Source organism: Ciconia boyciana, chromosome 2 (genome assembly GCF_034638445.1).
Source record: "Ciconia boyciana chromosome 2, ASM3463844v1, whole genome shotgun sequence".
Classification (NCBI taxonomy): domain Eukaryota; kingdom Metazoa; phylum Chordata; class Aves; order Ciconiiformes; family Ciconiidae; genus Ciconia; species Ciconia boyciana.
In genome coordinates this window covers 26956978-26981719 of record NC_132935.1, presented here as the reverse complement: position 1 = coordinate 26981719, position 24742 = coordinate 26956978, and the positions used below count along the sequence as shown (strand labels likewise).

The following is a 24742-nucleotide window of genomic DNA, read 5'->3' as shown; positions in this document are numbered from 1 at the left end:
TTAAAACTAATCAGAGATTGACCTGGAATGCATCCAGACATCATTAGCAAGTTAATATTCATATTACAGGCATGTGGAGATAAAACAAAGACCACTCCGAAAGCTCAGGCTGAAGTCAGAATTCTTGATCTAATTCCAAGGTTCATTTTCTGCCTCAAGGTACTACAGCGCATGAGAACCAGAAAGCCTATCCAACTGATTAATACAGATTTTGCAGTCTTTGTAAACTATGTATTCATTACTGTGTTGACAAACTGTAGTAAGTTCACTCTTTCCAGAGGAAGCAGCCAGCATCATTCTCACCAAGACTCATGTATGCTACGCGCAATAGTTGAGATCATTAACTATACAAGTTTTAAATATAAGACACACATTCAATGGCAATTTCTTTTTATTTAAAAAAAAAAGTTGCAAAGCCAGCTAATGTGAACAGGAAGCTCTTTTTTCTTCTTTTAATAGGAATGCCTGCAACCACATGAAACTGAACAAAACCTGAACAGTTTACACAAAAAAAAAAAAATCAGTAATTTTAAAATTTTATTAAGCTAACCTCAGTAAGAAGCGTTATCTACTAATACAGTAGCACTGAAGTTCTTTTTGAACCGTCTGTGTGGTCAGTCAGCCAGCACTTACATTTCTATTCGATGCAAAGTCATGAGACATGGAATTAAAGCAAACTGAAAAAAAACCCAAAGCATTACAACTCCATGCCTTTATACCTTGATGTAAGGCATTCAATGTCCTCCAGAATTTCTGGGCTCTTCTCTGCCACAAGAAGTAAGCACAATACAGTCCTCATATCTTAACCATACAGATCTTTCAACCAAGAGCTAAACAACTGAACTAGGTATTATTTACAACCGTTGATGGAAACAGTTTCTTCTGCATCTTCCAGTAATTAGAAAAGTGAAAATAACTGTCAATACTGTCAAATCTAGAATGTTTTATTCTAGAGCATCTTTTCCTCCTTTACAGTAAGCTCAACTTAACTTTCCGTGGACCAATTGGCCTATCATTCAGTTCATTAATAGCAGCCATAGCTTCCTCATAGTTTGTCATTGCAACGATGGCATCACCCGAAGGTAATCCTTGTTCGTTATACTGTACAGAAACTGACTCTGGTATGACTCTGTAGCCATAGAAAAAATCCAGAATCTCATTAGGAGTAGCTTTAAAAGGTAAATTTTTCAATCTAATAGGAACAACACGTTCAGAACCACCACTGAAATTTGGATCCGGCATAAATCTTCCTTCAGGAAAACTTCCCATTTTATTATTCCCAAACTCCATTCTGCCAAAAGGTTCACTGTCACCACCAAAATCCATGAGGGGTGGCGGACCTCTAAAATCCTTAGGAGGGCACATGAAGTCCTCAGGGGGGTGCCTAAATTCAGAAGGATGCCTAAAGTTCCCAGGGGGACCAAATGAATGCATGGCTGGCCCTTGTGGTGGCCCAGATGGTGAACCAACTGGACGGGAAAGCTCACCTCTGTCATATGGATGTGAATGACTCTGCATTTCATTTGGTGCAGACAATGGCACAGTTACACCAAACTTCTGCATCTGCTCTTCAGATATAAGTCTTATTAACACCTCCGTTCCCAAGAATCTTCGACGATTTAAATTTTCTGCTTTCATGGCTTGTTCTTCAGATTTAAACTTCACTAATGCTTCGCCCAGCCCAACTCCTTTGTCATCATAGAGCAAGTAAATATCATCTTCATCAATATCAAATCTCGCAAAGAACTTTTGCACTTCAATTTTTGACACATCAAATGGAAAATTCCTTACATAAACACACATCTTAGGGCCGGAATGACCTTCCCAATAACTTTTTTCCGGTATGGCCTGTCCAGGATGATCTCTATCCTGTGACCTTTTCCTCTCACAAGAATCAATTATTTTCAACATTGACTTTCTTGAAATTGGAAAAATGTAAACGGGACGATTGAGAAGAACCTTTCTATGACATTCCAAAGCAGCCTGATAATCTCTCTCACTCCTTAACATCACAAAGGCATCTCTAGTCCTCCTCTGATGCTTATCTGTTAGAAGCTTGATTTGTTTGCTGCATATATCCAGATCAGGGAAAAAAGCTCTCAGATCTCTCTTCTCCAGATTAGTAGATAGATTTCTTAAGTGTATGTAATATTCCTGGTTGGGAGGTGAACGAGAACGTGTTCTTTGTCTCCTTGGTGACCTTGAATGAGAATGCTTCCTTGGATGCATGTAGCCTGAACTTCTTGGAGAACGGTCTTCACACAAAAAGTGATCCATTTCATTTGGCATGTCTACCCTCCCACCATATTCAATCCACCGTTCCTCTGTAGACGGGCTTATTTCTATAAACCTCTGACCCATGTATTGTCTATGACGTTTAAGTCCTTCTAAGGCATCACCAGGCGTAGCAAATTTTACCAAGCAATCACCATTGTTTAAACCATTGCGATGCTTTATCAGAATCACTCCATCCACATGTATCCCAGAAAGGAAAGCACGTACTTCATCTTCTGTTGCAGAGTAAGGTATACCACGTAGAAATAAGTAAAGATCATCTGGGTTAAATGGATGAGAATCCTTTCTTGACTGATAGCTTGATTTAGGCATACCTATATCACCACGTCTTGTGCCATTGGTATGGAAACCAGCCTCCGGATGATTTGGTGGACCGTAACCAGGTTTATTTATTCCTTTTGGAAAAGCCGTGACTAAATGTGGCATGTCTCCAACACCTGATGCACCAGAACCATTAGTACCTGTTCTTCTAGAGCCAGACATAGTTTCTCGTCCCCCACGGTCAAATCGTTTCCGGCTCATTTCTATGGTATTCTGCATTTCTGCCTTGCTGCTGAGAAAGAGCTCTATGCGCGAGTCCTTGATAAACCCTCCTGAACAGCTCATGGCACGCCGTGCATCTTCATCTGTGGCAAATATAATAAAAGCCTCCCCAATCTCTCCTCCAATAATATGCACACCTCCATCAGGAATATTCAATCCCAAGAAGAAACGACGAATATCTGCAGGACCCGCAACAACAGGAAGCCCCTGTAAACGGATGACTACAGCCATGCTGAGCTCAACCCACAGCAAAAATCACCTGCAGACAAAAAGGTACACATGATAGCACGTCTTTAGTACTCAGCTATTACAGTATCTTAACACTTAAGAAGCTAGAGCCTTTTTAATCAATGTCCTTGTCTCAATCAAGAGAGAAGGTATCAAAAAACCCACAAGTTCACAAGAACAAGATTAAAACAAGATTCACTGAAAGTTGATTAGTCAGAACAGTTAGCTACTCCACCAGCACATGTGCACAAGTCTATCAATATTCCCTATCCTAAGGGCAACAAAATCCACCTAAGTCACTCCTCACCATCCACAATACCTAAAGAACACCTAAAGTCTTTCATGGCATAGTTACTCTATGCCAGAGATCTCTGCCCAGTTCTAAGGAACAAAAAAAAAAAAATCCTGTTTACTTTTGACACTTGTCATCGTAACACAGGAAATACTAGATGATAAAAGGAGAAAGGAAAAAGGATAACTACGTCACTGGAAAATGAAGTAATTCACCAACAGTGATGACTTTACTGCTTTGACAAGTTGCTCTACCCAGTGATCAGTTCTGTTCAATAACATATGCTTTCTCAGCGTTCAAAAATGTTGTCTCTTTCATGTAGTCAGAGTATGACTGCAGCAGCCACATGCACTCAGGAGAGCATATCCTAGTTCCCAGCCACAAGTCTGTGAGAAAAAAAGGCCGTGTATGATCTTGTGACAATACTTAGTGAGAAGTGTTAAGCTTTTGGCAGCTTACCTGTTTCTGCTTTGAAGACCTGATAAATTCTGTAAAATCAACTTAACTGTGGAAAGAAAACGAAACATAATTAATGGCTGACATCTGTACTTCGCTTTACATTCTGTGCTACACTGCTGCAGCTCATCCATAGCAGTGGCTAATATTAAAGCCAAGCATGTAATGAACCCACAATTTGGGATACTATGAAGAAGTCCTTCCATGTTCCAAGATGCTATGCACTGCATCTTTGTGTTTCCATTATAGAAGCAAAAGAAATTCAAAATTTAAGTTGACTTCTGCAAGTGATCAAAACACGATGAGATTAGTTGGTCATCAGTTGTGCCACACTGAACTGTTGAAATGAAACAGACTGACAGTAAATCAAGGGGAAAAACTCTCAATTCAATTGAGTCCTTGAAAGATGCGCAAGTCCATCCCAAGATTACAGCACGTGTCCATTCTTCTGAAATCCACCTGCTTTCAAAGTTCACAAGAGTATGCTACTCACCAGTCCAGCACTGCACTTAGTGTGCACAGTGAAGACAATCAAATGAAAGAGCAAAAATATCCAACAAGGAGAAACTTCAGGGACTACTTCAATTTACAAAGCAAACTTCAGTATTTTCCCTATATGTTTACTGCCTTTCAAACATAAGAACAAGAATCACTTTAACACGCTGACTTGAACACACCCTGATTTTCAACATTATCTAACATCACACAATACATTACACAGTACTCTCAGAACAAACACAAGCTTCTGTAGCAAATTACTACATCCCTTAAAAAACAAGAGCCCAATGCTCCAATGACAAGTGTTTGAGAATATCCTTTGTACAAATCCCTTGCTCAATAACAAACATAAAGCACTAGGAACCTGATGCCAAGTTTTCTATCGATCACAGTAACTATCACTCCACCTGAGCTTAGCCAAACAAGAGCAAAGCCCGAATTCTGTAACTAACAGATCCTACGTCACTTCTATACCAGCACTTTGTAAACACAGCAAACCAAAACCAACTGCCTATTTAATAACTGCACTGAAGATCATCTGCTCTCTCTATTTTTGTGGTGGGTTGACCCCGGCCAGCAGCCAAGCACCCACACAGCTGATTGTTCACTCCTCATTCCCACCAGCGGGATGGGGAAGAAAATAGGAAGAACAAAGTCAAGAAAACTTGTGGTTCAAGATAAAGACAGTTCAATCGGTGAAGAAAAAGAGAAAAAAAGTGAAACAAAGGAAATCACTCACTACCTCCCACAGGCTGACTGATGCCCAGCCTGCCTCCGAACAACCACCACCTTGGAAGCCAATAAAAAAATCCTCCCTAAAAAACAAAACGATCAAACAAAAACCTTCTTCCTCTGCCTCAGATTTTGTTGCTGAGCATGATGTTACATGGCATGGAATATCCCTTTGGTCAGTTGGGGGTCAGCTGTCCCGGCTGTGTCCCCTCCCAGCTTCTTGCCTACTCCCAGTATACTTGCCAGGGTGGCAGAGTGGGGGGAAAAGAGAAAGGCTTGACACTGCGCAAGTGCTGTTCAGCCATAGCCAAAACACTGATGTGCTGTCAACACTCTTTTAGCCACAAATCCAAAACACAGACCCGTATGGGCTGCTATGAAGAACGTTAACTCCATCCCAGCCAGACCCAGTACACTTTTTAATGTATCTTCTCAACAGATGTGACGGCAATGCCAAAAAGCAAGGAGAATTCAAGGGCTGAATTTTCTTATAGGACCTTCGTGTCTTGAAAAATCAAATCCGCTGCCCTGCTACTTCATGATGTATTTAATCTGTAGTATTTCTGAATTTCACAACTCTGCATTCTTATCCCAATTTTTAAACAGCATTCAGAACAGATCTCCTCAGTATTTCTTCGGTGATAAACGGCAAGTTCTCCACGATGTACCATGGATACAACATACAACTTTCAGTGGTGAAAACTAGACACAGTGATTCCAGATCATAATGTGATATTTAAGAAGTCCACAAACAGAAATGCAAGTTCGAATCGTAAGCTTTTACTGACAATCGATCATTGGTAGAAAGTGTAGACAAGCCATCCAACAATTTAAAGTGAATGACCAAAAAGTGACTTTGGGATGAAAGTGCCACACAAAACTAAGACCAATTCATTAACTGAGCAAGGACTTTAGAGAACAAGGATTTAGATAATAAATAGTTTGACAACTTCATGCCACCAGTTTAAAAGCACAGAAGCGTGCACACCGTTTTAAGAAATTTTATATTTGAACTGATTTAACTAGAAAACAGTACTATATCTATACTTCCACAGCCTCAGCAAATTCCAAATACCATTAAAACGTCACTAAAAAAACCCCCCAACTTGCAAACATTGTAGGAAACTAAGCCTGCACTAGACTAGTATTTTTACCACAACGCTGAGAGGTTACAGCCTGCGTGCAGTGAGCACACATGCTAGAAAGCAGACCCGCAGAAATACCCCACCTATAAAACTGGACCAATATGAGAATAACTGGTGGATCAGAGAACGATTTCTTATTCTAATCTCCTTCAAAATAAGCCCTATCAGTCGAAGTAAGCTGTTGCTAATGACAGTTTTCACATCGCCGAAGGAAGATGCGGGTGAGCTCTGCAGCTGGGCCCGCTGCACGGCCGGCTTCAGCACGGGGCCGCTTCCGAGCGCTGCGAGCTGGAGAAGGGCCGTGAGGGGCCCCGCCGCCAGCAGCGCCGGCCCTTCCACCGCTCCGACCACACACGGCGCAGCACAAGCCCGGAAGGGGCGAGCGGGCCGAAGCCCAGGGCCGCCGGCGGCGGGATGGGGAACAGGGAGTGAGGGGAACGCGGTGAGGGGGAGGCCGCCCCGCGCCAAACGCGCTCCGGCCCGCCAGAGACTGCTTGTGATCCGACCCCGCGGAGAAGCCCGGCCTCCCCACGGCACCGGGACAGGGCTGAAGGGAGGCACCGGGGAGAGAAGGGTGACGAGCAGCCAGGCGGCATGGAGAGGCCGCGGCCCGGGGAACCGCCGCGCAGCGGTTCCGCAAGGGTTGGGCTGCCGATAACCGGCTCACGGCGCGAACCCCGCGCCCTTGGCTACACGCAGCGCCCCGGGAAGCTGGGCGCTCTCCCTCACGCCATCCACCCACCGGAGACGCCACTAGGACAGGCTCGGCGCCGAGCCGCGCTCGCCGCAGTTCCCGGCACAGCACCACCAAGATGGCGTCCTCCGCCGCTCCCCCCACAACACCCTGAGGAGGGGCTGAACTGCGCCTGCGCGACCCCCTCCCCTTCGCCCCTACGGTTGAACCCGCACGAGTCCTTCCGGCCCTCGCGCGCCCCGCGGCCAGGCGCCGAGCGCGACCCTGCGCGCGCGTGCTCCGAGCGCGCGGCTCCCCAGAACGCCGGCGGGAGCGGGGGGAGGGAACGCTGCTTCCGTAACCCTCGTTTCTGCACCTGCGCATGCGCAGTCTCACGCCCAGTGCATCTCAGTACGCATGCGCGCCCCTTTGGCGCGCAGACGAGCTCGGTGCTAGCGGGGTGAGGGGAGCCGCTCTGCCGCTAGTGCGCATGCGCCTTGGGCCCTGTGGCGGCTCCCTATGGCATCCATGTAAAACAAAGGTTTATATAGGGGACAGCGTCACTTAGATCACCGTTGCTTTGGCATGTTAAGCGTTGTCTTCCGTCTCTCATTTCCATTAATCCCAGCGCTTGCCCAGCCGAGGAAGAGGGGCAGGGAGGAAGGCAGGTCCAGTGGGGTTGACTGGCCTGAGCCTGTGGGTGCCTCGGGCACCGAGGAGGGGGTTTGCACCCACTGCTTCTCTTCCGATGGCTACGGACACGGTTTCTCACCTAACTCGGGGCTGGCTCAGGTCTGGGTTTGGGGAGGAAAGGCAGGCAGAGAGGGAGGGGGAAGAGGAGGAGGAAAGGTGTAAGGCCGTGTACAGGGAAGGGGAGAGGCAGACTACTTTGTGCAGGTGAGGTTGTTATTTTATCCTACTGTTTATCCCACCTGCCTTTCCCTGTCTTTTACATAGTCTCCCCTCTATTTCTAGGCCTATTCTGTACTTCTTCATTTTGATAGACAAAAATCTGTATTATTTACGGCAGATTCACCTAGTAACTCAGCCTTTAAAAACTTGTTGAACCCAGCAGAAGAAATCCGATCAGTAATAAAGCATTTGGTGCGATAAGCATATAGACTTGCAAGCAATGCTAATACAAATAGTCGTAATAGTTAAGCAATTAGCACACAGGAAAGGGGCAGGGAGGAATAATTAAAACCCAGGACATGAAGTGCCCTGCAAAGTTTTGCTAACCTTTGAGGGGATGTGAGCAAGGTCATCCCGGCAGGCGAAAAAGCCAAAAGGGGTAACTCCGGCTGTGCATCCATTCATTCCTCCAGGCATTTTGTGTGTTTGCCCCGTTACCGGTTTCCTCTCGGGGGGAAATGACACACACTTACCACGTGTGTGTTACACACTGCGGAACAGTTTTTAGAGATGAGGTACCAGGAAGTGCAAACTAGACCTCTGTCTTCTCGTGACTGTTTTCCCCGCTGACTTCATCCAGCCCCATGTTCTAGAACAAGCCACAGAGCACCCTCCTAACCTCACTTCTCTGTCTCCACCTGCTCCACCCACTCCCTCGCCCGCCTCCCGCTCCGCGAGCGCTTTCCCTCCCGCGACGGGCCCCTCGCGCTTGCCGTACGAGAGGCGACTGACCAATGAGGGCGTGCCGTAGGAGGCCGCGGGTAGCCATGGCGACGCGGGGCCGCTGGGCCGCCGTCGCGCTGCTCCTGGCGGTGGCGGCGGCGGCGGTGCCGCCGCCCGCCCGCGGCTTCTCCCTCCCGCTGCAGCGGCCCGCCGACTGCGGCCACGCCCGCTACTTCGACATCTCCCGCCTGGCCTGCGGGCCCTGCGGGCCCCACCAGCGACAGAGCGCGGGCGGTGAGCGACCCGGCCCTGCCGCGCGGGGGGAGGCGGGGCTGCCCGGGCCCGGGGGCCGTGCGGGGCCGGCGGAGCTCAGGCAGCTCCGCGCTGAAATCCGCCCCCAGCATCGGGAGATGCAAAATCTGGGCTCAGCGTTTGGCGGTAAAGCAGCTGTCCTCAGGGGCAAGTCTGAAAAGGTAGCGGAAAGGGCTAGGATCCCGCAAAGACATTAAGTGGCCACAGCACAACTTTGATACATGTGCTCAGAGATATATCCCAGGGAAGCGTCTCTAGACCTTTTTTTATAATCGTTCTTTTCTCGAGCATTTGTATGGTTATAGGTATTCACATTTTCATCAGTAAAATTCCATAGGGCCTTGAATTTCTCTTCTCAAACACTTCCATAACTCGAAACTCCTTGTCAAAACTTGAATGTCTGAGATGTTAAGTATCTGAGATCTGCAGGCTGTGCACGTACTAATCCAAGTCCAATCCAAGTCCCACGCGGGAACTTGGAGCATACACAACACACTTTGACAGTACTAAATTAAAAATACAGATGGTAGTTCACTTTCTTTAGGAGATAAGATGCTATGGTAGTGTCCATCTCTTATAAATACAGTCCAAGAGACGTGGTTCAGTGTTGTGTGTACAGAAACAGATTCGAGACTAAGACCCAGCAGCATCTCTCTTCAGAACTGGTACCTCAGCCAGATGCAGTGATGGTATGATGGCTGTGTTCACAACTGCTGCGTAAAATCTGGTCACCTCTTCCTCCACCATCCTGGTATCTTAAAAAAGTAACCCCATACTTTACTTGCAGAAAAATGCACTGTAAAAGTTTTCAGACCCCCTGATAATGTGGATGTCTAGATCGATAACTCCCTTTTAGGCTTGAACCTTCTTCTTCTAACTCAAGGGCTTCAAGGAGGGATAAATTCTAGGGGGAGGTCAAGGATTTAATTTTTTTCGCAGTATCTGACTGGAGCAGTGTAGGTAGCTGCCACTCAGTCTGCTGTTTGCATCTTGTCTGAATTCCACTTGGGATTGCACAAGTCTGCCCATGCACTCCATGGGTAGCTCATCACTGTGGGTTCTGCTTTCAAGCAGCATGTCTAAAAATTTAAGTATCATCACAGTGAATGTCACAACTTAAGTCTCTTCATTGATCTAATCCTATTGGGCTTTTTCTTCTTTATAGTTGAGTATGAATGGTTGATCATTTTGACTAATGTTGTTTCTGTAAAACTGGTCTCATGAGGATGTACTTTAAGGTTATAAAACTTTTCACAGAATTTTACATTATTTTTACATGCACAGCTCAATAAGCTTAAATAATAATAAATACACTTGATTAGTACATACAATCAATTTTGTTTTGTAGTATGTGTTTAAAAGTACAGAGAGAGGTCCATGATAGTGAGACTGGAAAAGTTTCTGAAAAAAAAGTTGTTGAGCACTAGCAAATGTGCACTATGATGTGCCATGAAAGTAGTCCTTACTTTAATTTCATGCTAAATGTTAAGTATGTTCTGTTATTCACTGAAAACCATTCAATATAAAGCTTGATCCCTATGCACAATTTTAAAAGCTTTGAGTTTTAAATAGCTTTACAAACAACAGTTATATTTTGAAAAACCTTTGCATATAAACAAGTTTTGGTTTTAGGACTGACTTCCTATTCAAAGGATACAAACTGTATACAGACATATAATGCTGGTGGTGTAAAGAGGATGGGCTAAGAATGGCAGTTTTGCAAGATTTAGAGGGAAAGATTATATCTGTTATTAGACCAACTGATACAGTTTAAAAAATCCCGCAAAAACACAAGGTCTGGGTTCCTGTTCCCCCCGGTATATCAGTCAGCCTAGTAACATTTTCCTAGAACATCTTTGTACAAACTGTAACATGAACATTTTTCAAAAACCAAGGTGATTTTCATGCACATCTCAGATGTTTTATTTGTCTAATAATCTATATTGATCTCTTGAGAACAATAGCAGTTGTTCTTAGTGTTCTGTGGAAAAAAAACCAGTTTTCTATAGACTAGAAGTGCATTTGGTTTTGGTTTTTTTTCAGGTAGTTCATGTGTATGTCAACCAGGATACAGGATGGTTTCTAGTAATGGTGGGTCCTCTGTTATTTGTGAAAAATGCCCAGAAAATATGGTAAGTATTGAACTTTTCATACTTTGCCATAATAATAATGCTTTTTTGAATTTTAAATTTCCTCCTGAATGCAAGTTATTTTTCATTAATTTAAAATTGTTTTGCATAATAGTCTTTGCTTGGGAATTTTTAAGACCATGCTTATAAGTAGTAATTTTTTTCTCTTTAAAAGTGTTTTTTACTGTTATTTTGCAGGCATTTTTTCATTATAAATTTGACCCCACAGGCAAAGTAAGAGTATTTTGAATGTTTAATTTCCTTCCACTGCTTTGCTTTTCTGCTTCATATTGTGTTATCCTTGCCCAGAGACCACTGTTTTGTAGAATGCCAAAGATGCTTTTCAGCTCTGAGGTATCTTATTTGACTATTTATATAAATCCTATTATTGTACTATTTAGGCTGTGTCTTTGTAGTCCCTGATACTTTATCTTTTTACTTCAAACTGAGCTGCTGCTATTATGTTACTTTAATTATATATAACTTTGTAGTTTGGTCAGTTCTTTCTACCTTTCTTGATGAATTAAGCTATAATTTTGAGTCATATTCACAGCATTGAGCCAGAGGCACCAGGCTTAACCAGCTTTTTCCCCGTTATAGTAAACAGAGAAATAATTTTTCTCCAGAAAAAACAACTTTTCAGTGTGTGAGCCTTCCTGAATACTTCTTTCTCTCCAATAATTGTAGAAGAACTCTCAAGAGACCAATTTAGTTGCGTAAGTTAGGTGTTTAATGGCTAATGGGTAATGCAAGTAATTTCCCTCTTCTTTCCGTCTTCTTACTGCGTTAGACAAAGACATTGACAAATATCCATTGGTGTTTTGATCATTCTGCTGTTTCTTTCTCTTTCCTGTAATGGTGGCATTCATCTTTGATCCTATGGCAAGGTTTATGCAAAGATAAAATTATGATAGTGGAGAAGGGAATAGCATCTGTATCACCTGAGGATGAGCGGTTATCTTCATTTTCCTCATTGGTTTTGATTAGTAGTGCAGCTACTTCGTGGTATAACATAAGTGTGGATGTGAACTGTTTGGGTACGTGCAAAATTCCATGCAGTTATATAAGCTGCTTGACTTAAGACTCCTCTATTTCCATTGCTTCTGTATATTTATATGCACATGTGTCTATTTATGCAGTTATGTTTATCCATTTTTTTTTTCGTGTAGAACCTCTATATCTTTTTTAAACCTTCCACTTTTAATCAACTCTTATCTTCACTAAAGGGTGTTAGCTAATGGGTTCAGAAAAACTTAAGAACACTTTTTTTAGTCTATGTATGCATAGGAGTTACTTTTGCCAGATTGTTTAGCCTTTTTTTATCTTTAAAAGCTTCATGAATGTTATTGATATTGTTATATTTGACCACATTTTCTAGTAAATAACATCTGGATCAGGCATTCTTCACAGATATTTGGTGAAGTCTATATTTTTGAAAATTATAATAGTTTTACATTTTATTTTAGAGCGGAGTTACTCAAGATGGGTGGAATTGTATTACTTGCCCTAAAGGCCTGACTTCAGAAGGAAAATGTAAATGCCTCAATAATGAAATATTAGGTAAGCAATATATGCAAATTATGAGATATTAGGGCTTATTTTGGATATTTGAGTTTATTAAGACATACTCTTCTGTTAAATAAGACAGGAAATTTAACATATGTTTACATGTCTAATGTAAAACTTCAACATTCCTCTTGATCTTAAACGTCATTCCTGAAAGACAGCAGATAAATCTGTACCGTTGTTCATTGCAACAAAAAGTCTTATGCAAACATTCAACGAATGAATACTGGTGTATCACTTCCTTTAAGCTGGCTGGCACTGGGTGGAGGCATTAAAATTTGCATAAAAACAATGTCAATATAGACTTAGAAAAAGCATTCAAATGTTTTGAAGGATATAATGTGTAGGTGCTTCACAGTACAGGAATTATACATGTATGAGTAGGTGGAACAGAATAGCCTGAGCAAGCCAAGCAAACTACTACGCATTAATATCAGCAGATTTCATGCCTCTCTGAGACACATGCCTGTATCTGTGGTCTCCTGTGACATGCTTCCCTGTATTTGTGCCTCTTACTTGATGCTCTCTAATAGTTGCAGATGAATTTCAGTAGACACCAAAAATTAATTTTAATATTAACTTTAGTGTCTGTGTTAACTATATTTTTGCTTATCTTGCCTAGTAAAAAACTAGGAACAAAGTATAAATTTCATCAAGGATGTAAAACAAAAAAGCTCTTGGGAGATCTAGTTTTCCTTATTTTCAAAGACACAGGATGGGAAAGACTTTCCGTGTGCCTATAATTCTTTGAATAAGTATTACTAATGTCCACTTTGGTTACATTTCTTACAGAGTATACTGGAGAATCACCATTTTCCAGATCACTAATTTAAAAGGAATCTGTGAAAGAGTGAATACCAAATCATCTCCCTTAAACTTTATGAGAGTTACAAAATACATTCCGAGCCTTTATGGTAAAATATTGAGAGCAAAGCTGATTCTGTAACTTAACGTGCAGAAAGAACATTAGTATCATAGTTCTTTTGATTCTCTTTGTATCTCTTTTTTTTTTTTAAATAATTAGACTTGAAATCTCTTGCCAAATGATTTAATTGCTGGAAGACATGGTTTTGAAATTTCGAATTTGTGACATTTGCATGAATCATTTCAGATTAAAATTAAAGATTTTTTTTCCCATTAATTTGTAAACTTGATATTTTGAGTTCTAGCTTTGCAGTGAAGCCTTGGTTTGAAATTTGATTCGGAATAAATAACAAAGGAACAGCAAAACTGGACATGAAATATTGTATTTCTCATTAAAACTAGACTGCATGTGCATAGCTATAAACAATGCATATGTACATATATAAATGTGCATTTATACTGGATGTTATTTGCAAGTTGTGCTCTTGAATTTTTTTTAAATAAAATATTTGCATTTATTTTAGATCTGCATATACACTTTCTTTTTTTACACTTTTCTTAACCTGCGGGACATACTGTGCATCATGCAATTTAATCACAGTTGCTTTTCTTTTCCACTTAGTGGAAAGAAGTATCCATGGCATTTTGTTTAATGAAGCATTGTGCATACATTGTAATGGAAGTGAGCAATCGTTCTCTGCTTCAGATGCATCAGGCAATAGGTGAGTATTCTTTTCCTTTTGTGATGATAAATTTGAATGTGTCATGTTGTTTTTAAATGGAATATTCTTGAGGAACAGTCTGTATCTTTGGGATGACCGTTTTAAAAGCAGTGAATTGTAAATCCTCAACTCCATATCAAACTCAATATGTTTTGTGTTCGCTGAAGTCCTTATATGACCAGCGGCTTGCTTTGTTTGTTTTGCTTTAGTGCGACTACAAGCTGGATTTGGATTGGAAGCAGAAACAGAATTCTTATTTTTGATAACAAACTATTTCATTTATTTTCTACTTCACTGACAGTAGAAACAAATCAGTAATGTCTTTTGGATTTCAGTTCAAACTAGTGAAGATGCTGACAGTGTTATCAGGCATACTATGTAATCAGCTTTCACTAAGTACTAAATCTCATACTTAACTACATTTTAAGTGCATTCTTCATGTTTGTGATCCATAGGTGTGTAAGATGTGAACAAACATTCATCAACGTAAGCAAGTCTTGTGACTGCAGCAGCCCAAACATTTTAGTAAGTAGGAGAATGCTTATTGTATTGAAGCTCAGAAAAAGAAAAGCTATGTTGACAAATGTATAGATGTCCATTTTTTTTATTTCTGCTTTGTTTTTTTTTTCAGACTGGAGGATTGTGTTTCAGTGCTAGTGACAGCTTACCCCCAAAGGGAGCTGCAACTGTTCGTTTTGGACAGCTAGTAAGTGTGTTTATTCAAAAACATTTTCAAGCTATCTCATTATTTACTTTCAGTAAGTCTTTTAAATTCCATTCCTGAAAAACAAAGGTGGTGGTTTGTTGTCTGATCATGGTGATTGCAAGGTAATTTGCATTAAGATAGAGCGTAGACATGTAGACCAGGCAAGCATTGTTCTAATGGAACATGTTTAACAAAATTCATGTCCTCTTGGAAACCTAAAAAAGGAAGTAATTTACATGAATTTAGTATCAAAACAAATAGTATGTGGTCTATTGTGTTAATTGTATGTGTTTAAAACACACGTGCATCGTATATCACAAAAACATCCTGAAGAGTCCATGAGAGCCTCTGGGCTTTTTAAATTTCTTTTTCTTTTCAGTTTGTAAAATTGGTATTCATATAAAATATTTGAAAGAAGATATAAAGATCGAAAGGACATTTTTAGTTGTCAGACAGTTAGAGCTGATAGAAGAAAATGGACACCTATACAATTTGAGATTGTGTATGAAATTGTTGAACTCCTTGAATTGGCTAATGACTGATAATATGTTCTACTGAGAAGAATGAAGGTGTTTTCATTGTTTCAGCTAATGAACTTGTATTAGTTGTGGAATCTGCTCAAAGTTAGGACCATTTTCAATGTAGCTCTGAATTCAGGAAATGCTATGTGGCCCATAAATGTAGTGTGTTCTTAAATGAATTAAAATTGAAGGCTACTGCTTGAAAGAAAGCAAAAAGCAGTCTTCAGGTTTCCTGACAGCAAATAAATATTGGTCTTGCTTTCTGAAAATGCAGTCTTCAAAATAATATTTTAATGAAAATATGTCTTTTCAGTTGCTTACAGTATGTACAAAAGCTATGTTTGTTTCAAATATGAGTAGTTATAAAAAGCAGGTTGTGAAATAATTAATTTGGCAAATTTGGTCCTGAGCTAAATTTACCACCCAGTCAACACCTTACCCTTGAAATCATTAGTACTTCCCTTGTGCAGTAAAGAAAACTCCTTTGTCACAGAATCCATATCCAAAAGTTAAACAATTCTGCTCTTGTTCTGTATATTTTGTCTCATTTAGTGAAGTGAAACAAATTATTGCGTTATGGTTGTGTTTTGAACTGAGCTGGTTTGATTTAGAGGTTTACAAAGGACAGAAAGCTCTTAGCAAAAAATAAGCAGCATCTTTTAGCAGACTGTTACGTTATGGATAAATTGTTCTGAACAAAGACAGTGAAGCAGTTCCTTGTTTACAGGGTATAACACTGACATCAGCATGGTTTCTGAAAAACCTGCAATCCTCAGCCTCTGCCTGTTGGGTGAGTTTCATTAATGTTTGCAGTTTGCTTTCTTGTGCAGAAGTGATACTCTTTATAAAAGCATGGCAGTTTAGGTTTTGGGAGTTAGCTTGCTTATTTTTAAAGAATCTTATTTTGAGGTAACAGCAGCTAAGAAATAAATATATATACAGAATGTTTAGAAAGGATATGTTAATGCAAGTCTCCAGGGTTGGAATCTTCACAGGGTGAATGGTGGTAAACAAAAAATCTTGCAATAGTCAGTAAGTATGTGAACTGTTATTGAGTATATCCAGTAAGGGATCACTCAGAAAATTAACTTCTTACATATTCAGTATTGATTGGCAGCTGGGCTTTACCTCTTATTTGGCTTTCAGTTAATCATTCTGTTTTGTGATGGAGAAGGATAACCACAGAACCATCATTTTTAGCTTTGCTTTGCTTTATGTATGCAAGTGTTATTTACCATTATATTGGTCTGGGTAGCAGTAACCATGGGTGGAAGAGTGGCTGCGGCAGCAGAATCATGCACACTTGTGAAGGGGATATGCCTCTGCCTCCTTTTAACTAACTCTGTTATCACACATCCTCATTTCCCTTCCATATTCCTCTCCTCAAAATCAGATTTTAACTTCTCAGGCCCTACCTTTTATCCCAGTCTGTCACGACCCAAGGGGTCACCGGGCATACAGGTATATAAAGATCACAACAGTGGGTTTGCAGAATTCCATAACACACAAGCACATGGAGTCTTTATTTTTTACATTTCTTTATTACAGATTACTACAAATTACTACTAGTAAAGTGAGTATACTTATGATTAATAAAGCAAGTATATATGTACTACAATGGCAATCCATGGTAGCAGCAAGCATATATTTGAACATTACAAGTTACTACAAAATTATCACTAGTAAAGCAGCAAATACAGTTATGATCAATTATCTATATGCATGCCTATGCATATATATTATTCAAAATAGTACCAGTACTGTGCTCACCAAACGTCTCCCAGGAGTGGGGCCTCGAAATCAACAACAAAGTCTCACTTCAAAGATGATCCACATCATGGCGTCTGGAGTCAGCCAGGCGTCCCCAGTGATGGTCCGATAACTTGCCTAGGAGAGCTCATAGAAAAGTTTGTGCAGAGGGAGTTCTGTGTGTGTGAGAGAGAGACAGACAGACAGACAGGGACAGATTCACTCTCAATTTTGGGTAAAAAATCAGTCATTTTTATATCACAGAGGCATAAGGGGTGTAGGACAGCACCACCTGCAACAGCCAATAGATGATGATGTTTTATATTCTCTCAGACCAGTTTTTATTTTTCCAGACTGTTTTTCTGCTCTTTGAGCTAGAATAGCCAATAGCAGTTGCCAATTCCTACTTTCTTAGAATGTTTTCCCTCTTTTCCAGACTGTTTTTCACCTTTCTAGATGATAAGTTGCTGTTACAGCTCCTTGGTTTTGTGCTTATCCATGGTATCTCAGGAGGTCTCTGGCGTTTAGGTACCCAGCTGTACTTCTCAAGGATGTTTCTGATTCCCAAGCCTAGTTCCCAGGCTAGCAGTTCCCAGGCTGGCAGGCAATTCTCTCTGTCAGTATTTCAGCAGACTTCTGTTCAGTATTTTCCCAGATGACCTTTGTGGCTGCTCCCATCACCATCTCATACACACAGCTCTGGGATGCATTCTCCTACTTACCATTCTTTTTTACAAACTGAGACTATCCTCATCACTTACATAAGTTTATCCTGTTTGTCTACCTCAGCCTGCTCAGCTCTTCAGAGGTGCTGCCTGAGTGTAACGTGCAACTGCCGATCTGACCCACGCAAAGGCAATAGATGTTGGCAAGTTAATACTAGTGCAGTGATCACTGCACACAGATGCCAGGCATCACTTCTGCCTATCACAGGGCAGTGGTTTGTTTACCAAATTGAACAATGGTATAAATACAACATAGTTTAGGAACAGCAGAACAGAAAAAGTACTAAAACTGAAAATAAGATATTTACGATACATGCAACTATAGTTGTCAGTCTTAGGTCTTTGATGGAGTCATCTTTGTCATACAGCCTAAGTGATGTTAAACATTTTGATTCTTACTTCATTTTCTAAATGCAGATTTTGACATTTCTGTCACATCATACCATCTAGCTGATGCAACTAAAATAAACTGAAAAAGTGAGAGCAATGATTTCATGCTGCCATCTGCAGACCTATAAAAATAAGGAACCTGAATAGCTGGAAGAAAATATTAGGTGTTGACAAAATGAAATCACTTTCAAGTAAAAATGAGGGTTTAGTAGTGGCTTATTAAAGATAACATTAATTTTATGACTGCCTCACCAAAAGAAAGGGTAAATAAATACTTTTCTGTGTTCTTGTGTTTCTCCACTGCAGTTGTACTCCAATCTAACAGCATGCCAAGCCCTTGGGAATATGTGTGTGATGAATATGAACTCATTGAGTTCTTCAAGTACTGATGCCTGTGGTTTATTTCAGTATATTTATGTCAATACAGCAAGGCTAGGCATTGTTCATTCAATAGCCTTCTGGTAAGTTGCCTTTTCCAGAACTTCGGTCTTTAATAGTGTTTTATGGAAATTATTATTCTAAATGTTCTTTGATGCAAAACGTTATGTTTCTTTAAAGAAAACATTGTAATTGTTTTCAGGAGGCATAATCTTCCATGGCTATATTACGGTGATCAACCAGGATTAGCATCCCAAGTGCTTGAGGCAAATAATTTCCCTACAGTCTTCAGTTTTAAAGGAACAGATAAGGTAGGTGTTGAGTAGGAGACACGGGAAAACAGACATTTTGAAGAGGACATAATCACATAAAGAGGTTTAGATTAATTGCAGATGTGGCTCCTCTAAAGATAATTTTTAGGCAGTTAGTGTAACAAAACTCAGTGTGAGATCTTACGGAAGAGGAAGGTGATATTTATGTAAAAAATCTCTAGGTAAGATGATTTTACTGACTTACACTCACTTGCTTACACATTTATGTTGCTCACGCTCTCATACCCACATTCTCATAAGGCCAGGATGTGCTTGCCTGAGTGGTCTGACCACACATAAATTGTGTGTGACACAAGGAACAAGGGATGCCAGCTATTAAGTTCTCATTATATCCTCAAGGTTCTTCTGAATTGGCAGTGATGAACTAGTAATTAGACAAATCTTTTATACCCCTTAGGAGTTAATAGTTGTTTTGGCATTGTCCTTTGCTTCAGAGTCTTGTTTCCTTCAGTCTCCATAAATCTGAAGCAAAGTTGGTCTTTGTCTTTTTCCCTTGTTTGAATATATATACATCCTTTTGTCAGTTTTCCTGGTGAGCTAATTGGAAAAAGAGGGGTATACGTGATGTACTGTAACTTTGCTGCTATTCTCCTGGTGCCAAGGTACATGATCTTTTGCTGACAAGTTGTCTGTGCCATGGTTTTATCAGAACCCCTTTCTCAGCTTTATTGCCGGGAATAGTGTTCTTCATTATTGCTACCTGGTGTTTAACCCTTTCCTTCTGTTGCTTCTGGTGCTTACACACACATTTCTATCCATACTTCATTTATACTAACCTTAATATCTCTGTTACAAATCTCTACAAGTTGAGTTGTATCCTGAGCGATGGATTCAGTTTATTACTCCAGCCTTTTCCTGTTCTTACAGTGAATTAGGAAAAAAAAAAAAAGAGGTGAGGAAAAACAATCATTTCAATGTTAACAAAGCCAAGTATCCATCCCTGGGAGGGATGGACTTGTTAAGTAGCTTGTTAACTGCCACAGTTCTAAGAAGGAATCAAGCAGTAAATCAAACAGTAAAGCATTTTATTTTGCGGATTCATTGTAAAATTGGAATAACTGGAATAGTTTATTCAGGTTAAGCTAATCACAGAAAGTAAGTAAGTAGTGCTAGTGATAACCTGTTTGTCGGTTATACTGCCAAATTTATCTTAAGTTTTCTTATTGACTCAGAAATAAAATAATAGGTTGTTTCAGCCATATTCTAAAAGGTTGTGTTTTAAATTACACAATGTTGCAATGCAGCTTCTGTTTTAACAACTAAAATACTCATTATTCTTCCTAACGCTGAAGGTCCTGGAAGCCCTCAAGATCCCAGTCTGGTATACAGCAGAAATCTGCTTAGGTTTCTGAGCAATTTAGGGCATTTCTACCTGGATAGAAGTTCCTTTGGAACTTTTTCCACATCACCAATAAAGCTGTAGAATTGTAAAGTATGTTTTTTTAAAAAAGTAAATTAACAAAACCAAGATTAAAAACATAAAGTCAAAAGGAAAAAATGAAGCATTATGCTGAAAGTTTTAGGGAAGCATCAAATTATGAGACAGCAGTCCCTAAAATGTGTATGTCCACATTATGGCAGTTTCATTGTTTCTTTATCTTTTTTCATCATCAGGATGTAAAGCTGCAATTTATTGCAGCCTCATTTGATGCAGCAGGAAACTTTCTTAAGTGGCAAAATTTGGAAGGAGGCATCTTACAGGTATGTTTGATTTTAATTATCTTTTGTTGATATCATAACGTTCTGATTGCCTTTAGCCAAATTAAGACAAAAGCCAAGAGTTTGGTTACTACAGTACTGACAGTTCATAAGATAACCATAGAGCTAGATTAGGGAAAATAGCCCTTGATTCTTGCTCACGATGATCTCTACAAAAGCAAAAGTATAAATTCAGCAATATTGCCCTCATCCTTTGGACCAATACAAAGGTGGAATGTCGGAAAGCTCTGAGAAACAGCAGTAGTCATTTAGAACCAACAATCTCTTTCTTCCATTCAGCATACAGTTACTATGTATGTAATTTATTATTAGCCCTCTTTTTCTTGGTGAGAAAAGTATATTCTTTAGTTCTCAGTCCACATACATATATAGAAAATTCTGGGAGTTATGTCCCTGTTGGATGTTGCTACCTGTTTTCACACATTATGGGGATGCCAAACAAATCAGTGATTATGTCACTATCAAGAGAGGTAGAAAAACTATCTACCACCTCATTTTCATTCAGTTCTCTTGGGATTTTTTGTTTGTTTATTTCTTTTGGTTTTAATATAAAATATACACTTTGGCCAGCATCTGCCTGGCTTTTTCATAACAGAAAGTTATAAAAACTTGCTGGAACTTTATATAGAATTGGGGAACACTGGCTAGAGGATTCACAGCACCCTTGGACACTCTCCCCTTAGATTTCAGTGGCATGTCCACATTCTACTTCAGCAGTACCATGTTATACAGGCTGTGAAAAACACAAGGAAGAAGCAACTAGAAAGCGCAATAGTAATTAGCCTAGCAGTTAGCAGAAATTGGCAGCTGCGAAACATGTTACAGAGTAGAATTTGTTTAGCAGTTCAGTGGTGATCTAGGCACTCTCAGCAATTCCCTAGGCTGGCAACAATAGCAAGAACAATTGTGAATTGTCTATCCCCTTTTCTAGGCTCTTCATGTCACTCTTGGAGCACATCACTTCAAATGCTCCAGTATCTACAGAAGAGCAGCTGACATTCAGAATTTAGATAGTGACTGCTATTTCTTTTGTTATTGTCTCAGGATGAACTGTCTTGCATCTGCCTCTCAAATTTTAAGGAAAACTGGTGTCTGAGAAAACAGGTTACTAAACCAATTACTGTGCACAGAAAATGAGATATTCTGACATAGATTTTAAAGTTTATTGGGACACATTAATTTCCTAAATGCAGAGCTTTTAGTAGCTATCAAAGATCAATGGGAAAGGAATAGCTTTTCCATTCAGAGCCTCTTTTAATGTAATAGATTGTGTGTGATGATAAGACATCGCAGTTCTAAAGCAACCTCAATGCATAATTTTAGCAATTCCCAGAATTTCAGTTGCACACTAATAGAATTGTGTTTTATGTGAATTTAGACTTGATTTTCATTTTGGGAAAATGGCTATGCCCTCCACTAACTGCCATGCTCATTTAGTTAGAATTTGGCCCGTTTTTCTGGGTTCTGCTTAGAATGACTTGTTCTTTGCAGAAAATGTAAAAGTTACATTGAAAAAGGAAAAAAAAATCTGTTACTTGCCATTATAACTTTGATCCTCTGAGAATGCTAGCTTAAGAGAAAGGGGGCAATATGAACATGGAGTTCTTTTCTCATGGGATTCTTGGATTTAACAGAAGCCACTAATAAAGCTTGAGGCAGCACAGTGCGTTGAACATTCAGTCCCCAGAAAGCTTATTCTTGTCTGGTTGGATGCTGCTGTCCTCAGATTTCAACTTCAGTGATGGAACTGAAAAATACTATGCAAATATGAATAAGCTAAAACAGTGTTTTAAGAACACCAATATTAGTACAATAAATAATCATGTTTACTCTTCAAAATCAATCCCTTTCTTCTTAAAAAATAGTACAAAATATCTTTTGTGAGAACTGTGAATACATAAACTGCTTGGGGTACCTGTGAATATTTCATGTGAGAAAATTATACCTTTGAATTAACCTAATTATAATTATGTTTTGTTCAGCTTTGTCCTGATACCCAAACTAAATTGAATGCAGCTTATGCATTTGGAACAACTTACCAACAAAGTGTAAGTAAGAGATAAAATGCTATTCTGAATTTTGAATTAAGTTGCTTTATATGTCATCAGTTATTCAGTGCATATTGAAGGACGTCTGGAGTTTAGCCATAAGCTGCAACATGGACTTATTTCTTGTGAAACTGCTTATTTTAGTTTCTGTATTATTGAGTGAAATAAATGTATTTTTAAAATATTATTTAACTATACGTCACAAAACTTGTTTACTACATAGGATAACCAAAATAAATTGAACTGGCACTTGTATTAGTGAGGCTGCTGACTTATCAGTGGAAGAATACAATGCCTGAATTCTGACAGTCATATACTTTGCGTTGTAACTTCTAATTTTCCTGCCTCCACCTTTGGCCAGGTTTCATATGGAAAGAAGGCATATGCAATCATGCCATGCCTGTATGTTGTCCCCATTACTCTTTAATGTATTCCCTGATTTCAGTGAATTCAATAAAGAGATTGAAGGCAAGTTTTAATTGAACAGATGACTCCTCAGAGGAAAGAGATTCTTTAGCTGTCTTAACTATTGGGAAAAACTATTGGAGTTTTCACACCTTACTAAACACTAGGAAAGGGAGAGGGGATAGAGCACTTGAGCTTGCGTATACTTAGATGCTAAATTCAGTCAGCCACAGACACTGTTCTGCCAGCAAGAAAGCTTTATTAATTTTTGTCACTTACATGTTAAATGGGGAGGTGGTAGTCTCTTTGGCAGGGGGGTGGAGAAATATCATATTTATTTTTATAAAACTCCATATGTGTGTGCAGTATCTAATACCTATATATCCATTAATATTATTTATTAACTCGTCTACATTCAAAACCATTCCCCACGTTATGTGTTGCAGTGTAAAAATATATAAACTCTGGCTGCTATTTGGGTGGTGTGAAAGTCTTGTAGTGTCATAGCTGTCAAAGCTTTAGTCCTTGAAAACTAAAGTGTTTACCAAATAATTTTGACAAATCTTTGTTAAATATTTTTACTCTTCCATACTGTTTACTGTTGTTTAATCCATATTTCAGTAGAATGGAAATTTATTTCCTATTTAGGATCATTGAACTGGTTGACTATGGTTATTCTTTTTTTTGTACTTTTTAAAATCTCATGTATTTGATATATTGAGTCTGTAGAACCTGTTGTTAAGTTTTAACAACAGTTAATATTGCTGGGTTTAAATACAAATATCAATAAATATTACCTTACTGAGTATTTTTAATGTAATTATTTTCATGGATTATATGCATCACTTTTTTTTTCCCTACAGCTTTGGAGAAAACATGGTGGACATGTTAAATGAGTATTTAAAGACTGCACGGTTGTTCAGATGTGCAAAAAACTACCTACTTTCATATTTCATTTCTTCACACAATCACAGAATGGTTGAGGTAGGCAGGGTCCTCTGCAGGTCATCTTGTCCAACCCCCTACTCAAGCTGGGCCACCTAGAGCAGGTTGCCCAGGACCATGTCCAGGAGGCTTTTGAATATCTCCAAGGAGCGAGACTCCACAACCTCCCTGGGCAACTTGTGCCAGTGCTTGGTCACCCTCACAGTGAAAAAGTGTTTCCTGATGCTCAAAGGGAACCTCCTATTTCAGCTTGTGCGCATTGCCTCTGGTCCTGTCACTGGGCACCACTGAAAAGAGCCTGGCTCTCTCTTGTACACCTCCCTTCAGATATTTGTACACATTGATAAGATCATCCCTGAGCCTTCTCATCTCCAGGCAAAACAGGCCTAGTTCTCTCAGCCTTTCCTCACAGGAGAGATGCTCTAGTCCCTTTGTCATCTTGGTGGCCTGCACTGGACTATATCAAGTAGCTCCACTTCTCTCTTATACTGGTGAGCCCAGAACCAGGCATAGTACTCCATGACTTCAGCATTTACGTTTCTTGACTTTAGTGTTTATGCTGTTTTAAATTTTATGTCTGTGAAATTTGCTAGGATATTTTTTCCTAATCTGTTAAAAAATGTTAGCAGAGCTTCATTCTCCACATTAGTCATTCTAGTCAATGGCAGTCATTTCCAAGAGGTTTGTATGAAATCATTAGTACTTTGTAATTACTTGCAAATAGCTGGAATGCCTTGTCTTTTGCGAAGAAATGGGACAGATTCCACAATAATTTTGTAGGGGAAGAATCCACA

General features: G+C 39.8%; 2 protein-coding genes across 6 annotated transcripts in view; one reads left to right on the top strand and one right to left on the bottom strand.

Annotated features, from left to right (window-relative positions):
• Nucleotides 1-373: 373 nt before the first annotated feature.
• Nucleotides 374-8401, bottom strand: RBM12B (RNA binding motif protein 12B). Of its 3 annotated transcripts, none has more exons than XM_072852212.1 (3): nt 8102-8401; nt 3818-3863; nt 374-3097 (listed from the first exon to the last, which is right to left on the bottom strand). In XM_072852212.1, the coding sequence occupies exon 3, from the start codon at nt 3067-3069 to the stop codon at nt 970-972; it is 2100 nt and encodes a 699-aa protein (XP_072708313.1). In that variant the 5' UTR covers nt 3070-3097; nt 3818-3863; nt 8102-8401; the 3' UTR covers nt 374-969. The 3 variants fall into 3 exon arrangements, with proteins under 3 accessions (XP_072708313.1, XP_072708311.1, XP_072708314.1); XM_072852210.1 differs by lacking the exon at nt 8102-8401 and adding an exon at nt 6932-7239; XM_072852213.1 differs by lacking the exons at nt 3818-3863; nt 8102-8401 and adding an exon at nt 6932-6999.
• TMEM67 (transmembrane protein 67) overlaps nt 7734-24742 on the top strand; it is a 36138-nt gene continuing 19129 nt past the window's right edge. Inside the window, exons 1-11 of one of the 3 annotated variants that reach the window (XM_072852209.1) lie at nt 7734-7759; nt 10793-10881; nt 12345-12438; nt 13931-14030; nt 14486-14555; nt 14662-14736; nt 15985-16047; nt 18428-18582; nt 18702-18810; nt 20446-20532; nt 22533-22598. In XM_072852209.1, coding sequence (XP_072708310.1) covers nt 10825-10881; nt 12345-12438; nt 13931-14030; nt 14486-14555; nt 14662-14736; nt 15985-16047; nt 18428-18582; nt 18702-18810; nt 20446-20532; nt 22533-22598 — 876 coding nt within the window. In that variant the 5' untranslated portion in view covers nt 7734-7759; nt 10793-10824. Of the gene's footprint in view, nt 7760-8508; nt 8732-8761; nt 8911-10792; nt 10882-12344; nt 12439-13930; nt 14031-14485; nt 14556-14661; nt 14737-15984; nt 16048-18427; nt 18583-18701; nt 18811-20445; nt 20533-22532; nt 22599-24742 lie in introns of those variants that run through there. The other 2 variants (XM_072852207.1, XM_072852208.1) reach the window with 2 other exon arrangements.